The sequence below is a fragment of the Bombyx mandarina genome, chromosome 25, assembly GCF_030267445.1.
Source record: "Bombyx mandarina strain Sakado chromosome 25, ASM3026744v2".
NCBI classification, from domain to species: Eukaryota; Metazoa; Arthropoda; class Insecta; order Lepidoptera; family Bombycidae; genus Bombyx; species Bombyx mandarina.
Genome location: NC_143231.1, coordinates 1100387 through 1121735, shown reverse-complemented (window position 1 = coordinate 1121735; position 21349 = coordinate 1100387). Strand labels below are relative to the sequence as shown.

Below are 21349 nucleotides of genomic sequence, written 5' to 3'. Positions count from 1 at the left end.
ACACGTCCACATTGAAACTCAGCAAACCAGCCATAAATTGTGATTTTGGATGGGGATTCATCACCAAATGCAGAAATCATCCGGTCAACACACTGTTTTTGTGTTAAACCACTTCGAAAGTCATAATAAATCATCGCTCTTGAATTTTCTCGAGTAAATTCCATTTTCTCAACGACTAAACAAGTTTGACAAAACCTCGTGACAAGACCGAGAATCTTTTTTTAAATAAATAAATGATATTCGATTTTTAAAACCAAGGAGTTTTCAATTAAAAAGATTTTAATATGACAGGAACAGTGGAAATATACCATTCCCGATACTTTTAGTGCAGCCTAGGTAGTGAAGCTTCCAAATAGTGAAAGAATTTTTCAAATCGGTTTAGTAGTTTCGGAGCCTATTGAATACAAACAAACAAATCTTTCCTCTTTATAATATTAGTATAGATATTATTTATTACAAACGCTGACTTAAGCGGCGGTTTTTATTTGAACCAGTTCTAAATTATAAACTAAAATTCTATGAAAAATTACCCACATTTATCTATAATACGAAATGATATTAATTTATTTTTCGTAGTTTCCTTCCTTCTTGCGTCGATAATCCTCAGTGCTGAGGGTCGTGGCCTCCTCTAATAACTTTCTCCTGCATCATCTTGCGCCATTCCTGCCTGTCGTCGGCTGTGTGGATAGCAACGTGGACTGAGGTATTGAGAGTGGAGCGTATTTGGTTCGACCAGCGCATTGGATTTCTGCCTCTGTGCCTTCTCCCGCATACCTTGCCTGTTACCAGCAGCTTTTCCATATTGTCACCTCTCTTTCTGGCGATATGTCCAAAGATCTCGAAACTCCTCCGCGCGCATGTAGTGCGGAGGTGCATTGGAATCTTGAGCTCGGTAAAAATGGATTCGTTGGTTCTGTGTTCTGTCCAACGAATCCCGAGCATTTTCCTCCAGCACCACATCTCAAATGCGTCGATGCGTTGGCGGTCGGCTTTCTTGAGGGTCCAAGTCTCGGCGCCGTAGAGACACGGTCTATTTGGGACATAGCTCTCTTTGCCATACTGATTCGCCTTCTGAGGTCCTTTTCGGAGGATCCATTACTAGCTATGACGGAGCTCAGATGAATGAAATCCTCTACGTCTTCCAGGTTTAGCTTATTCGTAGTTTAATAAGTTATTATTGTTAGCAGTGTTATTTACTAGTCGAAATATAAATTTTTAATTATCATATGATGAGAATCTTATATTAATGAGAAAGATATTCAACAAAAATAGTTTCGTTCTAATAAATTAGCATAGTAATAGTACAGTGAACTAGCAATTTATTTTGGTAACTCTGAATTTAAACAAACATATTGATGAGAAGAATTCATTTTTACTTTGCAAATTTGTTAATACAGGCTCTGTAGCAATGTACGGACATATAATAATATGAAGAAACAATAATAGCATCTACAAATATATATGTACTACGTGGTACTACATTTACTAAAATTAATACAACATTTGTTAATTAAATGAATGAAATTGTGGTTTTAAAGTTTTAGAGGTGTATAAAAAATGGGGGGGCGCTGAAAAATAATTGATTTTCAAAGGGGGCGGTAAAAGAAATAAGTTTGATAATCACTGCTGTAAGTGTATGTAAACTCGTATGTAAACGAAACGACTCACATGCCGATCGACGGTGTCCTTGATGCTGGTCGCGGTGTCGGGCTCGCACTGACGCAGCAGGTGCATCAGGCTCTCCGTGCTGGTCTCCGACGCGGGACTGTCCGGACTTGGCGTTGAACTCTGAACAAAACAAACGAACGACTCTTAGAGTATTCGCAACATCGGATATTTTTTACCCCGTGAGCGCGTACCATCGATAGATCGACTCTCTATTAATGCGTATTAAATGCGGAACGTCGGAATACCGACTATTTGCGCCGTTTGGCTATAGGTATTAGGTATTGACGACCTGTACGGTTTTTTTTATAGCTTGAATGGGTGAACGAGAACCACTTAACATCAGATGCACAGATGCAATTTATTCAAATATGCTTATTGAAGATTTAAACAGATCTATATTTTTTTTCATTAACACAAAAAAATATGTTTTTTTACATTGAATCTTATTTATTTTACATATATTATACCCTTGCTCTTTTACTACAGTGACTTTGACCTCTCGATCAAAGCTCGTCATTAAATTATTATTTATTTCATCTTTATAATATTTTAGATAGAACTTTAGATTAACTTTAGATTTTAGAACTATTTTTCTTTGACTAAACACACATCACATTCTACTGACTGAAACCGTACTGAAAAAAAAAACGTACAAAAATGAACTTTATGAGCATCTCATTGGTTCTATGTTTAAAATTTCGAAATTTAAAATTTAAAAGTTCAAAAATACTAACATACTTTACGGATATAAGGACATAGCTTTGTTTGTTGATAACTAAAAATAAAAGCAAGCAAGCAAGCGAAAAAAAAGCTAAAGCCTTCATCAAACCGTGAAATATAAGGGCATTTTGCGACAGATGGCGGTGTGTACGCACGCCAAATCTGTACCCCATTAAAATAATTACGAGTTATATAAACAACGATTCTTTCTGCTCTTCGTAAAACAAAATCAATTCCAATCGTACCTTGAAAAGTCACACAATTAATATAGGAAACATTATTAGCCTGCTCCTCCACCAGAAAGCATAGAACCGAAAGCCTACCTCGATTTTGCCGCTCTCCACTAATTCCCTGATGATATTCTTGGCGTAGTCCTCCAACTCTATCCTCTTGTTGTCGATCCTCGATCTGAGTTCCAGCATGCGCGATTCCTCGGTCTCCACCTAAGCGCGGTGGAATTGCAACGAAAAATAAAATATGGCGGGAAATGGGATACGCAAAAAAAACAAAATGGCGGAAGGAGTTCTGAATTTCTTACGTAATGCGTTTTATAAGGCCAACGAGTTATTAAATACTTTTCAAAAGCGTATTGCAAACTAATGAAATTTATTACATTACGTAAAATTATAAAATACTAGCCGTACTCGCCCGCTTCGCTGGGCATTTAAAATTAACATTATTATTTATTGTAATTATTATTAGGGAGTCCAACACTCATATAAATATTAGCCTATCCATCAAGTACACTTATTTTCTACATGGATACCAAGTTTCAAGTCATTCGGATGCATGGTTCAGTAGTCATAACGGAACATCCGTAAAAACCACTGTAGGTTTATACCTAGTCAGGTCATAAATTCTGTCACATGTTTAATGTAAAATAATTGAAACAAGTTTATTCATTATGTAACCATTCATATACCAAAATGAACTTAACAAAACATAGATTCTTATGACACTAAAGTTTATTCAAAATGACCTCCGTGATTTTGAAAACAGGTCTTCAATCTGCGCGGCCAGTCGTCTATCGCAGCACGAACGAGGTCCATGTCAATATCGGCGGCTGCCTTAATCAAGGATGTCTTGAGTGACTCCAAATTGGGATGAGGCTTTGAGCACGCTTTTTCCTCCAAGTGTTGCCATATCTTGTAATCTAACGGATTCAATTCTGGACTGGAGGAGGGCCAGTCTTCGTGCCGGATGAAGTCGATTTCACGCGCCGCCAGCCAGTCTTGTGTGCTCTTCGCTCTATGAGCTGGCGCCGAATCTTGTTGGAATACCCAGTGCCTGTTATTGAACATGGTATGAGAAACAGGTACCACAAGGTTCGTCAGGACTGTATTTTGATACACAACTGCATACGTTTTTACACCTTTCTCACAAAAATGTACCTCAGTTAAGCCCCAATAAGAAATTCCCAACCATACCATGAGCGAGGATGGAAAATGACCTCGTTGGACACGCGGAATACGGTTGCTCGCTTCTTCACTACTGTGTGCGTACACCTTATCATTTTGTTTGTTGTAGCTCTCTTCTACGGTAAAAAATTTTTCATCCGAAAAAAGAATTTCCCGATATTTTTTTCCCGCGTACCGCTTCAACAAAGCGCGGCATCTCTTCAGTCTCAGGTCCATTAGACGAGCATTCAAACGATGTCCTGTTTTTCTTCGATATGCCCGAAGCCCTAAGTCTTCATTTAACACCCTTGTCACCGTGGTTCTGCTTAACCCCATCTGAAGGGCCAACAGTTTCTGCTTACGTTTGGGATTTCTTAGAATTCGCGCCTTCACAGCTTTTATCACTGCTGGAGTCCTAACAGACCGAGGGAAACCACTTCTTGACCTGTCATCTACACTAGAGTCTTCATTGTATCGTTTGATGGTACGATAAACGAATCTTTTGGTTATATTCAAATTTTTCAGTATGTTAAAAATTTGAATTGGCGCGTAACCGCAACGATGCAACGCAATAACTGCAACACGGTCTTCTTTAAGCGTCCACTCCATATTTAAAAATGAGTAAAATTCTAAAAGTATACATTTTTATTTTCATGAACAATTCGAAATTCGAATTCAATAAACTTTTTTGTGGCCAGCATTCTAAAAGAAAAGTTTTTACTGTGTGACAATACTTATGACCTGACTAGTTATATTAGAATAGATAACCTAGGTATTCACGAGAATAGATCGACAAATACTACGAGCTTCCAAACATAAATCGATAGGCTTACTAACCCAAGTGTTTTTTTTTTTAAATGTATATCTTAAAACCAAAACACGGTGTATTCTAAGAGCCTTATAACTGACTCACAAAGCTCCGGTAACACATTACGAAAAAGATAAAATGATAGCACCGAGAAAATTGAAATACGAAAATTTACATTTATTAAGTGCTGTCCGAACCTTCAAACAGGAACACTTTTTTATGTTTGAGTGATTACTGGTGGCCCGGGGCCTTTCCAGTTTTACCAGGACAGGTGTGCGAGCAAGGGCTCAGCTAGGAGGGGTGGGATTTGCTAACAGCTACCCGAGCGCTTTCAAAGGAAATCTAACAGCTCAAGAGTAGCCGCTTTACGAATGAATCTATTACCGTATAGGAATCGCGACCCGCTGAGAAGATCCGGCGAGAAACTCAACGGACTGATGTTTAGGTTAGGTTGCACGTCGAACTTTTTGCCGAGTTCAACGAGTACGGTTACCGGGGTCAAACAGGAGCACGTGAATGCTTCGCGGTAGAAAATGGCAGAATGACTGTGTCTACCGGTGCCAGCTTAAATACGTCCTACCACCACAAAAAACGCAAATTTATACATCACGCGTTTAGATTTTTATTAGACGATGTTATTCCATAAATTATTTGCGTAATTATTGGTGGGAAGACCTCTTGTGAGTCTGCCCGCGTAGGTACCACCACCCCGCCTATTTCGGCCGTGAAGCAGTAATGCGTTTCGGTTTGAAGGGTGAGGGCAGCCGTTGTACTGAGACCTTGGAATTCATATCTCAAGGTGGCTGGCGGCATTTACGTTATAGATGTCTATGGGCTCCGGTAACCACTCAACACCAGGTGGGCTGTGAGCTCGTCCACCCATCTAAGCAATAAAAAAAGACGCGTTGGCAAACTTTCCAACTCCATACAAATTTGAGTTAACTTTTACGCTATCGAGAACGTTAAAAAGCTCGCACTAAGCACACAAGGCCCTCAGTGCGCACGGGTCGGGGCCTGCGTCTTGCTTGCTTTAGACGCACTGCAAGATCCCACTTTGAAGAGTAGGTTAAACGACATCAATGTAACAGACGCATTGTTTACTCAAAACACCCAAATATCAAACAGAACTAACCTGAATCACACTTATGAAGCATTCAATTAAACCATTTAATAATCCAATATTTTTGCTAAATTTCGCAACTCACTTCTAACTCAACACTACTCACTCATTAATGTAATTATGAACTCTAACCAGCTTATTATAAGTAGCATTACTACATGTACGTGCGATCGTAACGCGAACGAAAATGAAAGTGTCGCGAGTGCGTGTGAAACGAGACAACAATAAAAACAGTCGAACAGTGTGTGTCGCAAATGTATACAAGAACTAATGGTTCTCGAATTCGCGAATTCACGAGAGTGCAACACAACGAGGTCGAAATCTCACATATATTGTACAGCAGGCAGGGCCGGCTCACGCGGACTCACAAGCACACCCCCCTGTGTGCTTAGTGCGAGTTTTTTGACGTTCTCGATAACGTAAACGTTAACTCAAATTTGTACGGAATTGGAAAGTTTGCCAACGTCTTTTTTTTTATTGCTTAGATGGGTGGACGAGCCCATAGCCCACCTGGTGTAAAGTAGTTACTGGAGCCCATAGACATATTCTACGTAAATGCGCCACCCACCTTGAGATGTGAGTTCTAATGTCTCAGTATAGTTACAAAGGCTGCCCCACCATTCAAACCGAAACGCATTACTGCTTCACGGCAGAAATAGGCAGGGTGGTGGTACCTACCCGCGCGGACTCTCAAGAGGTCCTACCATCAGTAAATATTAGAATGCTCAGATAATGATACTAAAGATCACACCAAAGCTCAAAGACATGAAGCCTATATGGCAACTTATGTTGGTGACCTTTATTTAAAACCTTACTTTCCGACTTGCTAACTTGCCAGTATAATTTAATTGTGATTAAAAATAAAAATCGATTTAATATGAGAAGTAATCGAGACATATTAGTTGGGGTACTTTTGAGATAATAAAGCAACATGAAGTATAATTATAATTAATTTACACTTGTGTATGAAGCGAAATTAACTTTGGTTAACATTAATCATTGCAAAAAAGTATGAAAAACTGACAACGGTACAGTTAGCAGAAAAAGTTTTAATGTTATTTGAAGAATTTATTTTCAACGTCACTAGGGAAGATTGATATTTTTTTAAATTTCCTTTTATCTCCATATCTCTACGCTTTCTTAATTTGATAAACTTAAGCGGCTACATAAATTACTTCATAAAATTCATATTTGGTTTACGGAAATACGATCGTGTATCTAAATTCCGGGCTAAGCTGAAGTGATTACCAATTCGCCTATGCCGTAATACTTATGTCTTTTCTTTACTATATACTGTGCTCTCTTTTACCCCATATCGAGACTTGTCTCAATCATCTTGTCTGAGATCATCGGCTAGCCTGAGACTAAATGAAGAATGTTTGAATGTTGCAATAAAGTATATTTTCTCTCTCTTTCCCTCTCTCCCTCCATCTCTCTCTCTCTCTCTCTCTCTTTCTCCGTCTCTCTCTCTCTCTCCCTGTCCGTCTCTCTCTCTCTCTCTCTCTCTCTTGTATGATTACAGTTAGTTACTACTGCAGTATGATAACTGAAACACCGCCTATTAAATTAGCGTATGTGGATCGGCGACCGTGAGTTCATTGATCCGAGTTTTTTACGATTCTTCACGACCTTTATTATTACTTTAACTCTACACTCCGAAGCGAGGGTAAGATCATAAAACTGTAACCTAAATTAAGACATACGAATTAATTTATTTTATTTATTATTAACTAGCTGACCCGGCAGACTTCGTAGTGCCTCAATTCGATAAATAAAAGACCTAAACTTTTGTTTAAGATAAACTTAAAACAAACAAAAGGAATCCGTCCGACGGGGGACACATCAAAGGAAAAACAAAATTGTTATTTTTATTTAATTCCGAATATTTTTATATTTATCTAACCTTTTAAACCTTCTCTGGACTTCAACAAATAATTCAAGACCAAAATTAGCCAAATCGGTCAAGCCGTTTTCATGTTATGTCGTGACAACGGAAAACGGGTTTCATTTTTATATATATAGATTAGTATTAAAACCCGATGTGCAGTGACCGTTTTGGATTGTGTGTAACACATTAATTTGTTGACTCTACTACTTGCGCTCCCCCTGTCGTACCTTGATGGTACAATGACGGAAACCTTCCCAGGAGTTGCTCGGGATCAATAGCTTAAGAAAACACAGATACAAATGTACATGTGAATTAATAGTTTAAGAAGTGATACTCACACATCCCTGATGAGTGTCGCTGAGCCCCCTGAGTCTCTGCGTCCTGGCCGCCAGCTCCCTCTGCCTGCAGCGCAGCGCCCTCCTGCGGTTGGTCCAGCCCCGCTCCAGCGCCCTCCAGTCCCCGGACAGTCTCCTGCAGGCTGCCGCGTACTCCTTCTCCATCGCCTCGCGTTCCTACCGGACGGTCGAAATTTTAGAAAAATGGTGAGTAAAAATTAACCCTTCGATCCATGTAGGTCACCGGTGCCCTACGCGGCGCACTGAAATAATTATATCGATTGCTGTTTTAAGCGCCTAAATTGCTTAACTTTGCCGTCTTTTGTTTGTCTATGTTAATCTATGTTTTAGTTATTTAGGTCTTCATTCTCAGTATCTTCGGATTCGCCTTTCCCAGAGTCTACTAGATATTCCGGCGCCTTAGTAAGAAGATCGAAGAGAGAAATCGATATAATTGCTTCAGTGCGCCGCGTAGGGCACCGGTGACCTACATTGTAGCCAGATGATTAAAAGAACTTGAAGATCGAATGTTAATCTATAAAAAAGTAAAACATAAGTATTTGTTTTACTTTTTTATAGATTAACAAAGAAAAAAGTTCAATTCTAAGTCAATCACACAAAAAAAAAACATTACTGATTTTGTTGATAAATAACTAGTCAGGTCATAAGTATTGTCACACAGTAAAAACTTTTCTTTTAGAATGCTGGCCACAAAAAAGTTTATTGAATTCGAATTTCGAATTGTTCATGAAAATAAAAATGTATACTTTTAGAATTTTACTCATTTTTAAATATGGAGTGGACGCTTAAAGAAGACCGTGTTGCAGTTATTGCGTTGCATCGTTGCGGTTACGCGCCAATTCAAATTTTTAACATACTGAAAATTTTGAATATAAACAAAAGATTCGTTTATCGTACCATCAAACGATACAATGAAGACTCTAGTGTAGATGACAGGTCAAGAAGTGGTCGCCCTCAGTCTGTTAGGACTCCAGCAGCGATAAAAGCTGTGAAGGCGCGAATTCAAAGAAATCCCAAACGTAAGCAGAAACTGTTGGCCCTTCAGATGGGGTTAAGCAGAACCACGGTGAAAAGGGTGTTAAATGAAGACTTAGGGCTTCGGGCATATCGAAGAAAAACAGGACATCGTTTGAATGCTCGTCTAATGGACCTGAGACTGAAGAGATGCCGCGCTTTGTTGAAGCGGTACCCGGGATAAAAATATCGGGAAATTCTTTTTTCGGATGGAAAAAATTTTACCGTAGAAGAGAGCTACAACAAACAAAATGATAAGGTGTACGCACACAGTAGTGAAGAAGCGAGCAACCGTATTCCGCGTGTCCAACGAGGTCATTTTCCATCCTCGCTCATGGTATGGTTGGGAGTTTCTTATTGGGGCTTAACAGAGGTACATTTTTGTGAGAAAGGTGTAAAAACGAATGCAGTTGTGTATCAAAATACAGTCCTGACGAACCTTGTGGAACCTGTTTCTCATACCATGTTCAATAACAGGCGCTGGGTATTCCAACAAGATTCGGCGCCAGCTCATAGAACGAAGAGCACACAAGACTGGCTGGCGGCGCGTGAAATCGACTTCATCCGGCACGAAGACTGGCCCTCCTCCAGTCCAGAATTGAATCCGTTAGATTACAAGATATGGCAACACTTGGAGGAAAAAGCGTGCTCAAAGCCTCATCCCAATTTGGAGTCACTCAAGACATCCTTGATTAAGGCAGCCGCCGATATTGACATGGACCTCGTTCGTGCTGCGATAGACGACTGGCCGCGCAGATTGAAGACCTGTTTTCAAAATCACGGAGGTCATTTTGAATAAACTTTAGTGTCATAAGAATCTATGTTTTGTTAAGTTCATTTTGGTATATGAATGGTTACATAATGAATAAACTTGTTTCAATTATTTTACATTAAACATGTGACAGAATTTATGACCTGACTAGGTATATGCGTTACAGAGATTTACCTATTTATAATTTATTTTAGTTAATCTGTTTTGTTCCCTGTTCCTCGACATTAATACGTACGTCAAAATGTATGACACTGAATTTGACGATATTAAAATAGTGTAGTGCGGTTGAAACCCCCCCCCCCCGTGCTATTTCAACGTTATTAACACTATTTGTCCTAAGACTTCACAGACGCCGTCGAATGGCATTTCTTTCAATGTAACCAAAAATCTGAGCGACCCGTGAAGGACTACAGTAACCGCTTCATATTAGGTGATCCGTGAGCTCGTCTGTCGATCGATACCAATACATGTAAACACCTCGTCAAGTTTCTTTTGCGCCTGCAGGAGCTCCTCCCTCTCCGCGTTCCACCTGCGCTGGCGCTCCTCCTGCTGCATCAGGAACTGTTGTCTCTCTCGCTCCAGCTCGGCGCGCTGTGCCTCTATACGCTCGCAACGGATCTCGCTTTCTAGATCCCTATATTAAAATACTTCTATTAAATCATCTTTTTTTGTTTCCCTACCTAAGCTGATGAAGCCTTAAGAGGCTATGTCAGCGTAGCCGGGCGTGTCCCCTACTCTGGCGGGGTTCTGACCCCGGACGGAGATCGGACGTCGGGTGTAAGAGAGCAGAGGTGTCGTTTAGGGCGGTGGGGCCGTAAAATTCTTTTGGCCCGCGGTCTGCTCTCAACACCTTGCAAATCTTCAAGTCCCACATACCCCGCACCGACACCGTAGGAGGTTTGGCCCCGACCCGAAAAAAAAACCTAACTGGGCGCGTAGGTGAGCTCACGGGGCTCAAACCGGGAGTGTTGCTAACACTGGCCCTCGCAAGAGCAGTGCTTCGCAGAATCTACCACCGGATCGGAAACGCGACCCACTGAGAAGATCCGGCGAGAAACTCAGTGGGCTGTAGTCTATGTTAATTTACTCGTCGAGCCCTTCGTCGCAAGGGACGGGTTCGGCGAGGACGGTGACCGACGCTTGAGGTAACTAAAAGCACGGTTAATAGATCGGGAGGATCCGTAATGACGTGTTTAGAGCGGTGTTTACCATTCAGTCCACAGGATCGGGTATGATAAATCATCAGTAAGCATGTATGGTATGGTATGTTCGCTCGGGTAGACACCACGGGTGTCACTATTTCTGTCGCGACGACCAGACAGCGAGTTCGTTCACATTATAAGTACTAAATAAAGTTCGCAATAATGTGGCTCAAAGGACCAACTTATACACGGCTACCACAAAAAAGTAAGACCCCAATAAGCATCGTCCTCGCAGCACAGCAGTTTAATTAAACTGTGCAATTGCAAAACTTTGTCCCGAACAATGTACCTATTTAAGGATCCGTTTACTAGTTTTTTTTTTATAATTTTACTTGCTCTAGTCTAGAATTTTAAGCAATGATTAAAAAAAAACTTATGTTAAAAGGAATGTTATCTACCCAACTTTGCCTATACAAAGTTACAACATAAACAGATATCTATATGTCTGTTTATGTTGTTGGCAGGCCGCGCTCTTTACATTGCTGATGTCCATGAGCGACAGTTACTGTAACATCAAATAGATATTCTGTTTGCTACAAAGACAATAAAAAAAAATAGGTTTGACAAGACGAAACAATGTATATTCGACCTTTTTTTTTTTTTTTTATTGCTTAGCTGTGTGGACGAGCTCACAGCCCACCTGTTGTTAAGTGGTTACTGGAGCCCATAGACATCTACAACGTAAATGCGCCACACACCTTGTCTATTGTCAAAATTCACTTCTGCCACGCCGATATTGTTTATTTGTTCTCGTTGCAGGATCTCGGTCACCGTCCTAGTTAACCCATAGACACAGCCCACTGAGTTTCTCGCCGGATCTTCTCAGTGGGTCGCGTTTCCGATCCGGTGGTGGATTCTGCGAAGCACTGCTCTTGCTAGGGTCAGTGTTAGCAACACTCCGGTTTGAGCCCCGTCAGCTCACCTACACACGTTAGGGCGAAGCTGAAATAGCCTCTCAAGGCTATCAGCATAGGTAGAAAAAAAGAAAAAAATAACGTTGCAGGTTAGACAGTGCAATGCGATGACGTACGAGAGGGCGCTGGAGTTGAGGTTCTCGGTGCTGGCCGCGAGGTCGGTGGTGGACCAGGACAGCAAGGAGAGCCGAGACAGGTTCATGTTGGCGCTGCCCTCCTGGCGCAGCTTGGCCGCCTCCGCGGGGTCATTGTACCGGAACATGTTGGTTCGGCCCAGGAGAAGAATGCAACCTATAATTATTTTCCACAAATAGAATGAATAATAAAGTAGACGATTGGCAATTTATTTACATTTCTATAGGAATACACACTCCGGAAGCCATTGTAAATATGGATATATTAAGCTTATGTTAGGAGCATCCATTATTTAGATGAACTTGAAATTGAGAAGAACCTCATTTATAGAGACCGAGCGGTAATCGATAGGGCTACGTCGGCTTTTTAAATTAAAAAAAAAACTCGTGTGGCACTCGTGGACTGCCGCGGTAAAGCTATTGCATAGCATTTTTTATCAACTTATGCAATTATAATTAGACAATAATAATTTAATATTAAAACAATAATAAAATAAGACCAAGCTATATTTATAAACATTAACAAATTCATAAGCTAGACCGCGCGAGAGAGAGATGGGCAGACTTTTCATGATGCTCATGCAGTGCGAGGTCACGCCGCGCGCTTATTCACAAACACTACACAAACGCAACGTGTGAATATTGAACGCGAGCTACACGGTAGGCGGAGTGGGGGTGTTAGGTTTTATTTTCGTTATGGAATTTCTTGATTCGGTCGCCGCGCTCAAAGCCCGCGATAAAAGTTATGCAAAAGCTTAAAATTCAAACGGCAGTTTATTTATTATTTAATATTAATTTAGGCAATAACATTAAATATTAATTTAGGCAATTTTAAATACTCTCGTGTTAGGGATTCCCCGAATATTTCGCTGTGTACTAACAAACACTATGAGATGGTTTTAGCTATCTCAGTGCAGCGCGGCACGAGCACACGTACCTTGGCTGAGTTTGGCCGGCTTGTCGAGCAGCACGGTGTTGAGCCAGCAGTGCGCGCCGGCACAGGGGTGCAGCGTGGCGGTGCCGGCGCACAGCGTCACGCGGCAGTGCAGCGCGGCACGAGCACACGTACCTTGGCTGAGTTTGGCCGGCTTGTCGAGCAGCACGGTGTTGAGCCAGCAGTGCGCGCCGGCACAGGGGTGCAGCGTGGCGGTGCCGGCGCACAGCGTCACGCGGCAGTGCAGCGCGGCACGAGCACACGTACCTTGGCTGAGTTTGGCCGGCTTGTCGAGCAGCACGGTGTTGAGCCAGCAGTGCGCGCCGGCACAGGGGTGCAGCGTGGCGGTGCCGGCGCACAGCGTCACGCGGCAGTGCAGCGCGGCACGAGCACACGTACCTTGGCTGAGTTTGGCCGGCTTGTCGAGCAGCACGGTGTTGAGCCAGCAGTGCGCGCCGGCACAGGGGTGCAGCGTGGCGGTGCCGGCGCACAGCGTCACGCGGCAGTGCAGCGCGGCACGAGCACACGTACCTTGGCTGAGTTTGGCCGGCTTGTCGAGCAGCACGGTGTTGAGCCAGCAGTGCGCGCCGGCACAGGGGTGCAGCGTGGCGGTGCCGGCGCACAGCGTCACGCGGCAGTGCAGCGCGGCACGAGCACACGTACCTTGGCTGAGTTTGGCCGGCTTGTCGAGCAGCACGGTGTTGAGCCAGCAGTGCGCGCCGGCACAGGGGTGCAGCGTGGCGGTGCCGGCGCACAGCGTCACGCGGCAGTGCAGCGCGGCACGAGCACACGTACCTTGGCTGAGTTTGGCCGGCTTGTCGAGCAGCACGGTGTTGAGCCAGCAGTGCGCGCCGGCACAGGGGTGCAGCGTGGCGGTGCCGGCGCACAGCGTCACGCGGCAGTGCAGCGCGGCACGAGCACACGTACCTTGGCTGAGTTTGGCCGGCTTGTCGAGCAGCACGGTGTTGAGCCAGCAGTGCGCGCCGGCACAGGGGTGCAGCGTGGCGGTGCCGGCGCACAGCGTCACGCGGCAGTGCAGCGCGGCACGAGCACACGTACCTTGGCTGAGTTTGGCCGGCTTGTCGAGCAGCACGGTGTTGAGCCAGCAGTGCGCGCCGGCACAGGGGTGCAGCGTGGCGGTGCCGGCGCACAGCGTCACGCGGCAGTGCAGCGCGGCACGAGCACACGTACCTTGGCTGAGTTTGGCCGGCTTGTCGAGCAGCACGGTGTTGAGCCAGCAGTGCGCGCCGGCACAGGGGTGCAGCGTGGCGGTGCCGGCGCACAGCGTCACGCGGCAGTGCAGCGCGGCACGAGCACACGTACCTTGGCTGAGTTTGGCCGGCTTGTCGAGCAGCACGGTGTTGAGCCAGCAGTGCGCGCCGGCACAGGGGTGCAGCGTGGCGGTGCCGGCGCACAGCGTCACGCGGCAGTGCAGCGCGGCACGAGCACACGTACCTTGGCTGAGTTTGGCCGGCTTGTCGAGCAGCACGGTGTTGAGCCAGCAGTGCGCGCCGGCACAGGGGTGCAGCGTGGCGGTGCCGGCGCACAGCGTCACGCGGCAGTGCAGCGCGGCACGAGCACACGTACCTTGGCTGAGTTTGGCCGGCTTGTCGAGCAGCACGGTGTTGAGCCAGCAGTGCGCGCCGGCACAGGGGTGCAGCGTGGCGGTGCCGGCGCACAGCGTCACGCGGCAGTGCAGCGCGGCACGAGCACACGTACCTTGGCTGAGTTTGGCCGGCTTGTCGAGCAGCACGGTGTTGAGCCAGCAGTGCGCGCCGGCACAGGGGTGCAGCGTGGCGGTGCCGGCGCACAGCGTCACGCGGCAGTGCAGCGCGGCACGAGCACACGTACCTTGGCTGAGTTTGGCCGGCTTGTCGAGCAGCACGGTGTTGAGCCAGCAGTGCGCGCCGGCACAGGGGTGCAGCGTGGCGGTGCCGGCGCACAGCGTCACGCGGCAGTGCAGCGGCAGCACGCCGGGTCCCGACAGCACTATGTCCGGTATCGGCGAGTGCTCTTCCGTGCCTATCAGCGTCTCGCCTTCCTGCAAATTTACAAGATTTTTTTACCATAAGTCAGTAAATCATTTTTCAACCAGTAGGATGTTGAAAGTGAATAGTGACGTCATTATTCGACAGGGTCTAATGCCGGCCACTCACATGCGCGCAAACATTTGTACATTGTACGAATGTTCGCGCGCATGTGAAGGGCCGTCAGACATTCATTCGCAAACTTAGCGGTTGTGCAAATGGGTTCGGTACTCAATTTGCGAACCCGTTTGCGCTTCCTCCTACACTTGTTTGCGAATGTCTCCCGAATTTCTCTTCGTTCATAAATTCTTCAATAGAACATTGAAGAGAAAACTAGTTTCTAATTCTTTCCCAGGCGTCATTAACGGCCATTCTGTTGTTATAGGATTTCTTTTGAGGGTCCCATATGGTCGATTCCTTTTGCAGGAGTTCAATGAACTCCATCACCTTAGTGTTGTTTCATTCCATGATGAAGGTACGCTACACAGTAGACGTCACGAACTATGAAAATGGCGAAACCTCCGTTACCCTCGCAATCGTGGGCGCAACTGGTCACACGAATGTGTGGGAGACTGCGCGAAGGTTCGTAGTTCGCGCGCTTTGATGTCCGTTAAAAAACCGACATAGCTTGAAAAAAAGGCGAATACAACTAAAACTTTGCATAATCATTTGCAAATGTCGTCCTACACTTGTGGGTTTGCGTATTCGTGCGAATGTGAGTGACCGGTATAATAGGAAACTATAATCCTCAAATATTTCTCAATGGATTTTAATTTTGTTTTCGTTGGTCTGCACTATATGCTGATGACTTTATTAGGTAACTAAAAAGAATCATCACGAGCAAATTACGAAGCCAACTATTTGTCAACATTCAAGCCTCCACGGTCATTGACGACACCTTACGTCCAAGCCCTTTGGCTGTCCTCCTCTTGGTGAAAACGATCTTCACACTTTGACATGGTATAATAGTTTGATCTTATATAATCTGCGGAGACAGACTCACCTTGAGGTGGTAGAGCGTGACGCCGGTGGACAGCAGGTTGTCGTCGATCCCCACGAGGTGCGGCATGTCCGAGTCCAGCACCACGCCGAGTCCGCTCTTCCTGAGTCCGAGAGCTTTCTGTTCCTGCAGGATTTGTTGCGTTTCGCGCCACTTCTCCGTCCACTTCTCTGTCAGGACCTTCTCTTGGGCTTCTTTGCGCTGCAACGTCGCCAGCACTCCCGGCTCGTTCTCAACAGAGCACTGTCCAACAATACAAGTAAGTTAATATAGATACTATCGAAAACTCTCTTCAGGTCAATCACGAAGTTTTTAGGACTTTATTACCTGAGCTATAAAAACGAATTTGCAATGTTTTAATAAGCAACATAATATTAGCGAAATCGGTTTGCAAAACTACAGATTCATGCAATTTCAAACTTCGAATCAAAAGGTTTTAAGTATATTGATTTTGTCCCAGAATACACGTCGGTCTGATCAAAGCTAAGTAAGGCTTACATCGAGACATGATATATCGATAGAGCAGTTCAATCAAACCCCCAAATTTCCCGAGACGGATTAAAATCACGCACGTTGTCAAAACTGCGAGCCAATGACACCCCGCCAGTTCACGTCCCTAGTACAATTAGTGTAGACACCAAAAGTATCGATAGTTTTATCGATAACAAACCGAATTGTGCGTGAGCTGCGCCCGCAGCTTGTCGATCTCCTCGCGCAGCTCGCGGATGAGCTTGACGTTGGGATCCTCGTTGATGGTCGGCTTGTTGATGATGTTCTTGGCGCGGTTCGCGTACCGCAGGGTCGACAGGGTCTCGCCGTAGTTGCAGTCCGCCGGTGATATCTGATTTTAAACACTTGTAAATTAGAACCTAAACAAATATTGCCTTTATACGCAAACCAGTATACAGCCCATCCGGCGGTTACTATTGTTATCGTCGCTCATGGACATCAGCAATGCCAGGGGCACAAGTTGTTTCCTACCGCTAACTACTCCACAAGCCTTGTTTCATGAAGGATGTACCATAGCGCTCGACAGACACTGTGGAGGGGAGTTATACCAAAGTCGGTTCGTGGCAAAAGTAACTCTGGAAATGCAATGTGAATGAGCACTGCGGTTTCAAACAGCTGAGGTTTAACATTAGAACAGTGTTTGTAATAAACATTGTAAATAACTCGAACTTCGTAGCGTAAATTGTTTTCACAAGCGCTAAAATTTTCTTCAGTGCTTTCAGTGACTCAAATAAAAAAAAACTACTTTAATTTTATTGGCAAGATCGGTATCTGTGAGTATGGATACCAACACGAATACAACGTGCCACTTATCATTTAAGCCTCGACTCCAAAGTTTAGTTTGGCCTCAAATGACGTCACAAGTATCGAAGATGCCGGCTGTAACCCCTCGGTCCCCCCACCGCGCCCCCCACGTACCGCGGCTATCATGATAGTTTTAGAGTTTCCGCCGAGCGAGTCCTTCAGGAGCCACGTGAGCACGGAGTCCCGGTACGGAATGAAAACGTTCTTCTTCGAGCCTTTCTGTAGTTTAACTGAAAGAAAGACAAAAAACAAATTACATACAAGTCAATATTATAATTTCTTTATAAAAATAAAATATATATATATATTTTTTTACACTATTTTCTATTTAAATTTATTAAAATTTATTTTCTATTTTTTTGGTTGAATTTTATATAAAGCGTGTTTTTTAGTTTTTTTAAACTATTATTTATTTTTCATTTTTTAGTTGAATTTCAATTTATTAAATATATTTTTTTCAGTTTTTTCAATATATTTTTTCAATTATTTTTTTAATACTGTATTGTCATCGGTCCTCGATAAATCTACAAAGTTTGAATGAAATCTGGCCGTTTAAAGTGGGTCAAAATCACATACATACAACAAGTGAAGCTAATATAAAGCGTGTAAAAATTTTATTGGAAGGATATTTTTGTAGTGCGCGTATGCTAAATAATATTTACAATTTGGCGTGTAAATTCCTTTATTTCGGGAGCCTTCGTAAAAACGTTACAAATATAACGTTACATATATATTGTTTTATATATTGCAAATACATTATTAGGTTGGGATTGCTTTATTCAAAATAACTTTATCTCACTAAAATTATTATTTTTTACAATTTACATTAATTTAACGATGAATTAAAAATTGTTTTCTATAATATAGCCAGAACAACTTACTTTCCACCGTCTGACTGGATTCTGCCAAAGCCGATATGACGGATCCCAGTGTGACCAGCGACTTATTGATGTGAGCGCCTTCTACCAGCCGCTGCCCCGTGGCTCCTGTGGCGTCAGCACGTTCGCTGTGGGCAACAAAGATGCACCAACTGGTCACTTATGGGCGGACGAGCTGACGGTCCAGCCGGTATGAAGTGGTGAGTTTATATGTACATCATAATATGAAAACTTAAGACATGAAGTCAGAGACTAGGTTGTGTAGTACAGTGCAACCTCAATATAACAAATCGGAAGAGAACAAGTAAATATTCGTTGTATTAGGTAATTCGGTAAACTGAGGTTCGTTATATTAAGGTTAGGTTGGTCCACCATTGGTTAGGTAACAATTTTTCTCGAGCCTGTCGAGACTGATTCACATATTATGAGATTAAGGGTCATATTGGTGGGAACGTTATATAAAGGTTTTGGTTTGACAAAATTGTTTTTTTTATTTTGTAGTGTGCAGCTCGCCTAACCTTATATTTGTAACTGCACACACTAAATTATGACAGTATTACACGAATTGTCGACTTGAACAGTTCTCTTTTATTTTGCCTACATCACTCCAATACAATTTCTTAGATGGGTGGACGAGCTCACAGCACACCTAGTGTTAAGTGGTTACTGGAGCCCATAGGCATCTACAACTTAAATGCGCCACCCACCTTGAGATATAAGTTCTAAGGTCTCAAGTATAGTTACAACGGTTGCCCCACCCTTCAAACTCAAACGCATTACTGCTTCACGGCAGAAATAGGCAGGGCGGTGGAACCTACCCGCGCGGACTCACAAGAGGTCCTGCCACCAGTAATAAGTTTACTTAATGCACTCTGCGGTATCAATGACAGTGGAGGGACACTACAATCAATGTCGTTGATTTGACTATCGCTGGCGACACACCTGCCAGCCAAGTCGACGAGGTGGACCTTGGAGACGGTCTCGCTGGGCATGTTGTTGTGGCGCAGGTAGCTGGCCTGCACGAACGTGATCGTGAAGATGGCGTGCGACCTGGACGACACGTCGTTCATCTGGGTCGAGGCGGTGGTGCGGTGCAGGTTCCCGCGGTGCATGCACTCCTGCAACCACGCGCTCTGTGTGCTCAGTGCGAGTTTTTTAACTTTCTCGATAGCGTAAAAGTTAACTCATATTCGTACGGAATGGGATCGTTTGCAGAGGCTATTTCAGCTTCTCCTTAACATGTAGGTGAGCTCACGGGACTCAAACCGGGAGTGTTGCTAACACTGGCTCACGCAAAAGCAGTGCTTCGCAGAATCTACCACCGGATCGGAAACGCGACCCACTGAGAAGATCCGGCGAGAAACTCAGTAGGCGGTGTCTATGGGTTAATTCACTCGTCGAGCCCTTCGTCGCAAGCAACGGATTCGACGAGGACGGGGACCGGTGCTTGAGTTACCCAAAAACACCGTTAATGGATCGGGAGGATCCGTAATAACGTGTTTAGGGCGACGTCAACTCTTTACCATTAGGTCTAAAGGATCGGGTATGTTGATTTGCTTCCTGTTGGACATAAGCTTTTTCTAATACGGGCAGATGTAAAGACCAGAAGTTGATGAGGAAACCAAGATCGTAGCCAAAAAAATGAACAACTATAAATCACCACCATCACTTTATTCCTGTACCGTTTACATAGATTGAATTGCTCACCTGTATGTCATCATAATCGGAGACCAAGTGCTTGGACAAATCCTGAACGTACGGTCCCAGCTTCGGATGCTCCCTGACCCTGAGGGAGTGTCCCGCATCCGTTGACAGCAGATCTTTCACTCTTTCGTTGTAGATCTCTAAGTAGCTGACCTCGGTGCGGTAGGAAGCCCCTGACTCCTTGCCAGCTGCCACGCGGGAGAACAGTTGCCGGCATATACGTGGTATTAGACCTTGGCATTCCTGTAAAAGAGCATGACCCTCATTATCATTATAAATTGAATCAAGCTGTTTCCGAAGGTCATATGTCATTAGCCCGAGAATGCGACCATTACATTAATGAAACGCTGTAATTGATTCCACCAAGAAAAACGAATATGCATTATCAAACATATATATATTCATATTCAGCATCATTCATTGCCTAGATTAATTAAAATTATCAAAAGATCGAAAGGTTGCCAAAACGCTAATGACACATTTTGACTCGTGCAAATTTTCGATATAACAAAATCAATATTTTTATCTATTTCCCAAAGTCAACAAAGTGACCTCTTTTTTAAAGACACACGTGATACCACACTTATAGGGTCTGTATATCGAAAGACATCCACTGCCAACGAATCCGGTATGAACGTAGAAGTGACAAAACCAAATAAAAAACAAACGGACAGCTACGGGTGTTTAATATGTGCATGAACGGTGCGTTATTAGCAGGTACATTAGCACCATATTTGCATTAATCTTTATTCGACTAGCAGCATAAGCAGATTGTAAAAACCCATTAATATTATGTGTAAAATGCGTTTTGAGATACTTCATGACGCTCTTATCACGAAATTATAGCTGTTTGACGAAAGGTTGTTTGATTATCGCCATTGATACGAAGCTCGCCTACTTGTGTCATTTGATACGGTGCACGTTATCGGCGAACGTTGGTTGATGACGCATTCATCAGTCGAAACTCCTGCCCTAAAGATGCATTACAGCAGATAGCAAATCGTTAAGCGGTACCATGCATGCCTTTCACTTCACGCACACAAGTCCAAAATTTGGCATTTACATTTTCTGGTAGCCAACTATAGTAAAATTAATGGTGTCGGTTGGGCAGACAGGATGACTAAAGGACCTTCTGTTTCTAGGCAGAAGTTACGTGTTATGTCCTTTGTTTCTTACACGAACGGGAACGATACACCGTGAGGTACACGGTCGAAATTACTGTTCAATTTCAACCTGAAACCCACATATTGGTACCACCAGAACCTAAGAAAACTACTACAACTAATATGACCTTTTTTTTATTGCCTTTGTAGGCAAACGAGCGTACCGCCCACCTGATGGTAAGTGGTTACCGTCACCCATGGACTTCAGCAATGCCAGGAGCAGAGACAAGCCGCTGCCTACCGTGAAATGTCCATTCGATACCCGACGTGTGAATTAGTCCATAGACAGAACTCAATGAGTTTCTCGCCGGATGTTCTAAGTGAGTCCGATCCGGT

At 43.9% G+C, this 21349-nt stretch overlaps 1 protein-coding gene across 2 annotated transcripts in view; it reads right to left on the bottom strand.

Annotated features, from left to right (window-relative positions):
• The window catches only part of Klp98A (kinesin-like protein 98A), a 52053-nt gene that overhangs the window by 16496 nt on the left and 14208 nt on the right, over positions 1–21349 (bottom strand). The window contains exons 5-16 of one of the 2 annotated variants that reach the window (XM_028181636.2): positions 19854–20093; positions 19089–19264; positions 18150–18274; positions 17383–17498; positions 16625–16795; positions 15958–16197; positions 12931–14968; positions 11976–12150; positions 10221–10377; positions 7940–8113; positions 2712–2831; positions 1669–1788 (exon numbers count right to left, since the gene is read on the bottom strand). In XM_028181636.2, coding sequence (XP_028037437.2) covers positions 1669–1788; positions 2712–2831; positions 7940–8113; positions 10221–10377; positions 11976–12150; positions 12931–14968; positions 15958–16197; positions 16625–16795; positions 17383–17498; positions 18150–18274; positions 19089–19264; positions 19854–20093 — 3852 coding nt within the window. The remainder of the gene's footprint in view (positions 1–1668; positions 1789–2711; positions 2832–7939; positions 8114–10220; positions 10378–11975; positions 12151–12930; positions 14969–15957; positions 16198–16624; positions 16796–17382; positions 17499–18149; positions 18275–19088; positions 19265–19853; positions 20094–21349) is intronic. The other variant, XM_089738310.1, reaches the window with a different exon arrangement.